The sequence below is a fragment of the Oncorhynchus masou genome, chromosome 17 (assembly GCF_036934945.1).
Source record: "Oncorhynchus masou masou isolate Uvic2021 chromosome 17, UVic_Omas_1.1, whole genome shotgun sequence".
NCBI lineage: Eukaryota > Metazoa > Chordata > Actinopteri > Salmoniformes > Salmonidae > Oncorhynchus > Oncorhynchus masou.
Genome location: NC_088228.1, coordinates 39,349,251 through 39,359,021, shown reverse-complemented (window position 1 = coordinate 39,359,021; position 9,771 = coordinate 39,349,251). Strand labels below are relative to the sequence as shown.

The following is a 9,771-nucleotide window of genomic DNA, read 5'->3' as shown; positions in this document are numbered from 1 at the left end:
TACATTGTTTGCAAACTGATATGTGAAACGTATTAATGCCAAAATAACATGCGAAACAGGCAAACAACAACAACAATATACATATATATTTTTTGCAAAACAGATGGGACTCAAAACAGGTGGGACTCTGACCCACCTACACTGAATGATGGGTAGCCACTGCACGTATCACTGATGACAGACAGACAATAATAATTAACTGGTTGAATGGCACTAATGGACATTCGTGAAAGAGGATAACTGAGTCTGATGACCAGGCTACAGTGTGCAATTCCCCAAGTCAACTCTTACAAAAGCGCTATTCCCCGTTTGCAGAGTAAAAACACTGTGATTTTTGGAGTAGGAGGTTCGTTCTCTGTTGATTCCGTGTAGAGGAAGCAAGAAGAAAAACCAAGAGGATTTCGCTCTCAGTGAATGGAAATACGGATCGGCGCTGTACACGCAGCCAGAGTAAAGAGGCTGGGATCGAATGGAAGGAAATAAGAAATAAGTGGGGATAGCACAAAATAAGGTAAAGCCAAGGGGGCACGCGAACCGGAGACGAAGCAAAACCGCTGCAATTGGCGATCAACGGATTACAACATTATTCCCGTTGCTGGCGAGTAAACTATTTTCTAGAGGGAATTGATGGTGTCTTTACAGAGCAGAACAGACTTTGAAGAGGTGATTTTGAATGCACTCGGCTGAATCATGCTGAGTTTGTGGATAATAACTTTGGCTGTCAGTTTTAACAAAGGTGAGGAAAACTGAAGCCCGCTGGTCATCTGCTTGCATTTGTACGTATTCTGTTTCTATCCAATGGAAGCAGAAGGAAAATAGGAAAAGTTAGAATCATAAAAAAATATCTTCTTGTCCGTCTTTCCATAGCCTACCTCTTTGGCCACTGAATACTGTGTGTTTCACATTCTATGTTTCAGCCGTGTTGCAATTTTATCCTGTCCTTTGTAGCTCAGTTGTTAGAGAGAGCATGGCGCTTGTAAAGCCAGGGTAGTGTTGGATTTGATTCCTGGGACCACTCATATGTCAAATGAATGCACGCATAAGTGTAAGTCGCTTTTGGTAAAAGCGTCTGTTAAATTGCATGTATAATATTATACTGGAATAGCTTTATTTGACAGTAGTTCATGATGGGAACGGAGGCATTATTCGTGGTCTCCCTGAAAACATGGTATGAGAAACGGAGAAATCAGAATAGTGACATTCGGTTCATATTTCCACAATTACGAGTTCACGCAGCCTTTACCAGGCGCAGAGAGAGTGAGAGAGATCAGCTGAACTGTATGTAGGCTAGTGGTTTGATCTGACCATTGGCATGCATTAATCAAAATGATTCACACAACTAAATGTATATGGCCCAACAATATGCTTTAGCCCTATATCGCGGGGAAACTGTAAAAACGCGCATATTACTAGGCTATTTAAAGCACATGGTGTGCCAGAGAGAGATTGATTGAACCAATAGTGTGCAATTGCAGCCCCGAAATTCGGGGCGTTCCTGTACGTCGGCATTCGTGCACCTGCAGGAACGCCCCCCTCGAGCATCTCATTAGTTCCTTCATGAACAACCGCACCGCTTGTGTGACGCTTTTGAATGTGGATCAGTAATTATATTACATTTCTTAGTGGTATGGGACAACCTTAGTGCCCCATGCATTTTTTTTATACTACGACAATTACAGGGTAGCTTACTCTGCTGACACTGACAAACTTATCAGTAAGAATATGTTGTCTGATCTATATAATTGGCCTACGAGAAGGGAAGATACAAATACAATTAAAGTTAAGAATTTTGATAACCAAAATACAGATTTTTTATTTATTTAACTACACCGGCAACCTGGACAACGCTGGATCAGTTGTGCCCAGCCCTATGGGACCCCCAATCACGGCCGGGTGTGATACAGTCTGGATTCGAACCAGGCTGTCTAGTGACACCTCTAACACTGAGATGCAGTGCCTTAGACCGCTGCACCACTCGGGACCCTTTTCTTTGTCATCTCTTTACAGCAATAACCATTTGCTTTCCAAACAGTTTTTGCGCAACTGTGTTTTTAAATATTGCGATACGCCTGGCTGGGCCTCTCTGCTTTTCACTGACAATCGCAACTCAACAATTGTCTATTTGGTATTTTCAACGTGCACTGCCCAAATTGCGGGCCCTCCCTACTCCTCTCGAGCACTCATCTCTGGCCTTGTCTGTGAGCGCTCTGCCACTCATCTCCGGCCTTGTCTGCGAGCTCTCTGCCACTCATCTCTGGCCTTGTCTGCGAGCTCTCTGCCACTCATCTCTGGCCTTGTCTGCGAGCTCTCGGCCACTCATCTCCGGCCTTGTCTGCGAGCTCTCGGCCACTCATCTCCGGCCTTGTCTGCGAGCTCTCTGCCACTCATCTCCGGCCTTGTCTGCGAGCTCTCTGCCACTCATCTCCGGCCTTGTCTGCGAGCTCTCGGCCACTCATCTCCTGCTTTGTCTGTGAGCTCTCGGCCACTCATCTCCGGCCTTGTCTGCGAGCTCTCTGCCACTCATCTCCGGCCTTGTCTGCGAGCTCTCTGCCTCAAACCACAATGCAATTTGGAGCGAATACCAACCGGTTTCCAGGTAATTCACTTTTTTTCATGCGGCTGACATGCAGTAATGATAAATAGTGGTGTAATAGCCTATATTTTTTTGGGCATGTTGTATTAATTGTGATAGGCTCACGTTTTACTGACACAGTGCACTTCCACTATTTATTTTGCTGGGACGCCGTATCGCCTCACTTTCACCCCTGGTCAAACACCTGCCCTCACTGTTGTTTAACGGAACTGTGGGAAACAGGTGGGGGGGGGGCGAAGGACACTGTCTACCGCTCACAACCACCTCCCACTAGCACAGCAGGCAGGAAGCTGGGGCGACACTGTGTGTTAGCTAACTACTTAGCGACACCATGGGCTAGCAGTGCTAGCTTGCTAGCTAGGACACGGTGTTGCCCCCGCCTCCTGTGTACAGGATAAAACCTTGCATGACAGATGGAGGTGAAGGACACTATATCTGGAGGCTGGGGCAACACTGTGTGTTAGCTAACTACTTAGCGACACCGTGGGCTAGCAGTGCTAGCTTGCTAGCTAGCACACGGTGTTGCCCCCACCTCCTGTGTACAGGATAAAACCTTGCATGACAGATGGAGGTGAAGGACACTATATCTGGAGGCTGGGGCGACACTGTGTGTTAGCTAACTACTTAGCGACACTGTGGGCTAGCAGTGCTAGCTTGCTAGCTAGCACACGGTGTTGCCCCCGCCTCCTGTGTACAGGATAAAACCTTGCATGACAGATGGAGGTGAAGGACACTATATCTGGAGGCTAGGGCAACACTGTGTGTTAGCTAACTACTTAGTGACACCGTGGGCTAGCAGTGCTAGCTTGCTAGCTAGCACACGGTGTTGCCCCTGCCTCCTGTGTACAGGATAAAACCTTGCATGACAGATGGAGGTGAAGGACACTATATCTGGAGGCTGGGGCAACACTGTGTGTTAGCTAACTACTTAGCGACACCGTGGGCTAGCAGTGCTAGCTTGCTAGCTAGCACACGGTGTTGCCCCCGCCTCCTGTGTACAGGATAAAACCTTGCATGACAGATGGAGGTGAAGGACACTATATCTGGAGGCTGGGGCAACACTGTGTGTTAGCTAACTACTTAGCGACACCGTGGGCTAGCAGTGCTAGCTTGCTAGCTAGCATACGGTGTTGCCCCTGCCTCCTGTGTACAGGATAAAACCTTGCATGACAGATGGAGGTGAAGGACACTATATCTGGAGGCTGGGGCAACACTGTGTGTTAGCTAACTACTTAGTGACACCGTGGGCTAGCAGTGCTAGCTTGCTAGCTAGGACACGGTGTTGCCCCCGCCTCCTGTGTACAGGATAAAACCTTGCATGACAGATGGAGGTGAAGGACACTATATCTGGAGGCTGGGGCAACACTGTGTGTTAGCTAACTACTTAGTGACACCGTGGGCTAGCAGTGCTAGCTTGCTAGCTAGGACACGGTGTTGCCCCCGCCTCCTGTGTACAGGATAAAACCTTGCATGACAGATGGAGGTGAAGGACACTATATCTGGAGGCTGGGGCAACACTGTGTGTTAGCTAACTACTTAGCGACACCGTGGGCTAGCAGTGCTAGCTTGCTAGCTAGCATACGGTGTTGCCCCCGCCTCCTGTGTACAGGATAAAACCTTGCATGACAGATGGAGGTGAAGGACACTATATCTGGAGGCTGGGGCAACACTGTGTGTTAGCTAACTACTTAGCGACACCGTGGGCTAGCAGTGCTAGCTTGCTAGCTAGCACACGGTGTTGCCCCTGCCTCCTGTGTACAGGATAAAACCTTGCATGACAGATGGAGGTGAAGGACACTATATCTGGAGGCTAGGGCAACACTGTGTACTAGCTACCTTGGTAGTTAGCGACACCGTGTGCTAGCTATCTTGGTGTCTCCCTCGCCTCCTGCCTGCTGTGTACCGGAGTCCTCGTTAGGACTGGCTAAGCTAAACGCCTGCCCTCGCCATCAATAACAGAACTGCGGGAAAACAGTGCCCAAATATTGGGTTTGTCGGCGGTTGGCATCCAACATTATTGTGCATTATTGCCACATAGGTACTGAAGCACCCTGCCTCCCGCCTGTCCTAACTAAAAAATGGACCAATAGAAGTATTAAAAGAGTTCCTGCAGAGGCAGGACAGCCCACATTCAGGAACGCACCGAATTGCGGGCCACAATTGCACCCTTCTTGAATGAACATGGGCAATTAGAACTGAAAAGCTCCAGCCCGATTAGAAAGTAACATGAGTCACCAGATCTCTCTGTGTTTGGCATGGACACGTAGCCTATAGTGAGCGTAGCCTACAGTGAGCGTAGCCTACAGTGAGCGTAGCCTACAGTGAGCGTAGCCTACAGTGAACGTAGCCTACAGTGAGCGTAGCCTACAGTGAGCGTAGCCTATAGTCATGTCTCTCCCTTTCAGCATGTCGTCTCCCAAGACGTGGTTTGCCTCTGGCAATGTAACAGTGTTGCTAATAGACCTATGTTGCACCAAGGTCGGGGATATCCGAGAATACTCAGCATGCAGGTCGCCTCGCCTGCACTTGTCTACAGACAGAGGACAAGCAAATTAATAAAATATTTTACCTTTAGGTGAAAATACATTTCTCAACAAGGATTACTGAATGATATATGTTACCACGTCCATTGATCGAGTATCCCAGTCCACCGTGTCCAACACCGTTTCTGTAGCTATGGAAATGTCAGTCGAAACTTCATGGCGTTCGAATAGCAGCTCCAACGACTGCTTTGATTCATTTTGGCGTTAGGCTGGGTTCTGTGAGCGGGGATCTGTTTAATTATGGCCAATCATTCTCTCCTGTCGGTGCAGTTGGATCTGCTAATCAGCGTTTGTTGAGTAGAGCGCCCTCTGGTGCGCGTGCAGTGTACCTGCCTACACCACGCGCCGGTCCTGTTCCTTATATCAACACCTCTATTACCTCAGCCATTCATACAGCTTTATTCACTTATGATTACACTATCAATAGCCTACCCATAACAAACAAAATGGTGAAGGCATGTAATACTATACCAACAAATTAGTCTTCAATGTTTACAGTCCTATACCACTACTATTCAGTGATGATATCAGTCAGTCAGTCAACACTCCTTCCTTGTCAGAATAGGAATATCTAAGTAGTGACCCAAAAGAGTAAATACTACAAAACAATATTGAACCCCCGTCTCCCATCCCTGTCTCTTCTAGAGTTCAACCGATTAATCAGAATGGCCGATTTTAATTAGGGCCGATTTCAAGTTTTCATATCAATCGGAAATCGGGCATTTTGGACACTGATTTAAAAAAAATATATATTTATTTATTTATTTTTACACCTTTTATTTAACTAGGCAAGTCAGTTAAGAACACATTCTTACTTGACAATGACGGCCTAGGAACAGTGGGTTAACCTCCTTGTTCAGGGGCAGAACGACAGATTTTTACCTTGTCAGCTCAGGGATTCAATCTTGCAACCTTACAGTTAACTAGTCCAACGCTCTAACCACCTGCCTCACGAGGAGCCCGCCTGTTAAGCGAATGCAGTAAGAAGTCAAGGTAAGTTGTTAGCTAGCATTAAACTTAATCAATCATAATCACTAGTTATAACTACACATGGTTGATGATATTACTAGTTTATCTAGCGTGTCCTGCGTTGCATATAATCGATGCAGTGTGCATTTGCGAAAAAGGAATGTCGTTGCTCCAACGTGCACCTAACCATAAACATCAATGCCTTTCTTAAAATCAATACACAAGTATACATTTTTAAACCTGCATATTTAGCTAAAACAAATCCAGGTTAGCAGGCAATATTAACCAGGTGAAATTGTGTCACTTCTCTTGCGTTCATTGCACGCAGAGTCACGGTATTTGCAACAGTTTGGGCAGCCTGGCTCATTGCGAACTAATTTACCAGAATTTTACGTAATTATGACATAACATTGAAGGTTGTGCAATGTAACAGGAATATTTAGACTGATGGATGCCAACAGTTAGATAAAATACGGAACAGTTCCGTATTTCACTGAAAGAATAAATGTCTTGTTTTTGAGATGATAGTTTCCGGATTCGACCATATTAATGACCTAAGGCTCGCATTTCTGTGTGTTTTATTATGTTATAATTAAGTCTATGATTTGATAGAGCAGTCTGACTGAGCAATGGTAGGCACCAGCAGGCTCATAAGCATTCATTCAAACAGCACTTTTGTGCGTTTTGCCAGCAGCTCTTCGTTGTGCGTCAAGCATTGCGCTGTTTATGACTTCAAGCCTATCAACTCCCGAGATTAGGCTGGTGTAACGATGTGATGTGAAATGGCTAGCTAGTTAGCGGGGTGCGCGCTAATAGCGTTTCAAACGTCACTCGCTCTGAGACTTGGAATAGTTTTTCCCCTTGCTCTGCATGGGTAACGCTCTTCGAGGGTGGCTGTTGTCGTTGTGTTCCTGGTTCGAGCCCAGGTAGGAGCGAGGAGAGGTACGGAAGCTATACTGTTACACTGGCAATACTAAAGTGCCTATAAGAACATCCAATAGTCAAAGGTATATGAAATACAAATGGTATAGAGAGAAATAGTTCTATAATTCCTATAATAACTACAACCTAAAACTTCTTACCTGCTAATTATGAAGACTCATGTTAAAAGGAACCACCAGCTTTCATATGTTCTCATGTTCTGAGCAAGGAACTTAAACGTTAGCTTTCTTACATAGCACATATTGCACTTTTACTTTCTTCTCCAACACTTTGTTTTTGCATTATTTAAACCAAATTGAACATGTTTCATTATTTATTTGAGGCTAAATTGATTTTATTGATGTATTATATTAAGTTAAAATAAGTGTTCATTCAGTATTGTTGTGATTGTCATTATTACAAATACATTTTAAAAGTCGGCCGATTTAATCGGTATCGGCTGTTTTTTGTCCCCCAATAACCGGTATCGGCGTTGAAAAATCATAATCGGTCGACCTCTAATCTCTCTCTCTCTCTCTCCATCCCTGTCTCTCTCTCTCTCTCTCTCTTTCTCCATTCCATTCCTGTCTCTTTCTCTCTCTCTCTCTCTTCCCCTCTTTTTCTTTTCATTCCGTCTCGGTCTGTCTTTCCATCTACCACTCTTTCATCTCTTAGTGACAGCAGGAGGAAAATAGAGGGAGACTGGACATGTCCTTGCACTGCAGTTTTGGTCACTGCTCTATGAAGTAGTATGAAGTAGCTCAGGGTCACCAGAATAGTATGGTGAATTTAATCACTAGGGCCGCCCCAAATAGCACCCTATTCCCTACATGGTGCATTACTTTCGACCAGGGCCCTATGATTCTTCTGTGCCATGAGCAACTGTGTAACTATGCTGTTATCTAAACCTAATCACAAATGACACAGAACAGTCGTAAATAATGCTAACAATATTAACAACTGTTGAGTTTATGATACCTAGATATGATGCATAACGTTTTTCCAGAACAACCGTGCCAATTTCCACTGACTCTGTCGGAAATGGCACCCTATCCCCTATATAGTGCACTACTTTTGACCAGAGCCCCATGGGCCTTGGTCAAAAGTAGTGCACTATATAGGCTATGTGCGTGGGGATGTTTTATTTGACAGTGTAGGACTGAAAAGAGAGAACGTAGAGCAAGTATGTCAAGTGATAAGTGTAGGTAGTTTCTAACTTTCTCCCTCCCCCTCTCTCTCCATTGTCTGTGAGGAAAAACAATTAAATTATGCTCACATCATTTGACACCTGAAATACTTTGACTAATTCCTGTAAAATGCTGGTCTTTGTGTGTAGGGCTTTGTGATTGGTCTTGCATGTCAAATCCACAGTCCACCAATTACACGCTGCGTCCCAAATGGCACCCTCTTCCCTCTATAGGGCATTACTTTTGACCAGAGCCATATGGGCCCTGGTAAAAAGAAGTGCACTATGTAGGGAATAGGGTGTCATTTGAGAAACAGACTGCTTTCCATCACACAATAGAACCAGACCAGATTGAGCCATAAGGATACAAATGTGGACTAGATCAGTGTGTATCAAATGTATTTTAATAAGAGTGAGGCACAGACATTCACTTCCCCGGGCCAAGTTCTGCTAGGAGAAAAATCAACTTTTATTTGTCACATGTACCGAATACAACAGGTGTAGACCAACCAACAATGCAGTTTTGTTAAAATACAACACTTTTAGGGTCTTACTCTGACACCACCTGGTATAGAGGTCCTGGATGGCATGAAGCTTGGCCCCAGTGATGTACTGGGCCGTACGCACTACACTCTGTAGTGCCTTGTGGTCGGAGGCTGAGCAGTTGACCATACCAGGCAGTGATGCAACCCGTCAGGATGCTCTCAATGGTGTAGCTGTAAAACGGCTCTATTTCATGAAATATGTCCATTAATATGTTAACATATCATATGTGTCTTATAACAATTTAGAATTTTCTAAATTCGAAAATGCGAGCGTTTCTGTATCTCACCAACAGAAACGGGCCAGCTACATTTCCTGGTTGTAAGCAAACCACAATATCCATAATTGATTGTGATTTCCGGATGTAGTACCGCCCCCTGGAGGTGTATCCAGTTGATATGGTAAATATCAAAATGCCTGTGTTTGTAGCCAGCACTTTCAGCCAGAGGATTTCGATTTTCGATTTTCGATTTTCGATTTTCGATTTCGAAAATTCAAGTCTCAACTGATGGGGTTGCCATGTCGTCGATCGTTGAAAAGTGATGCTATTCCATATATTTTTTCCCCCCCTCTCATTTCAAAGAGGAAGGCATCTGATCAGCGAACATTGAAGCAGAAAATAAGTCAAGCTGAGGTAACGTAGCTAGTTAGCTAGCGTCAAACTACATTTGTTTACCTAAAAATTAATTTAATTAATTTTGCAAGCTAATGTTAGCTTTGTTAGGTTACGTTAGCTAGCTAGCTAACTACCGCAGAGGCTAATGTGACTGTTCTATTTAGAGTCCGATCTAATCAACATCTGCAGAGGCATCAAGCTCAGCACCAGCAACTAGTGTAAGTCACCTTACTAAATTCGACAAGATTTTTCCATGATGAGAAAACAAAGGTACTGGAGCTAGGCATTAATTAACATGGTCCGTGTCTTGTTGCAATAGATGGTGTGTTTACAAGCAGGCTACAACTCGAGTCCTACTGTAGTTCTCTGTATTATGGAGTCTTAGTTGATTGTTCAAGCA

The 9,771-nt window shown here is 44.7% G+C and overlaps 1 protein-coding gene across 2 annotated transcripts in view; it reads left to right on the top strand.

Moving 5' to 3' along the window:
* The first annotated feature begins 345 nt into the window (after positions 1 to 345).
* Positions 346 to 9,771, top strand: part of LOC135558221 (kin of IRRE-like protein 1) — a 132,072-nt gene continuing 122,646 nt past the window's right edge. For both annotated transcript variants that reach the window (XR_010458331.1, XM_064991949.1), the window contains exon 1: positions 346 to 736. Coding sequence is in view for 1 of the 2 variants with exons in the window: in XM_064991949.1 (XP_064848021.1) it covers positions 691 to 736 (46 nt within the window). In the remaining variant the exon portion in view is untranslated. The remainder of the gene's footprint in view (positions 737 to 9,771) is intronic.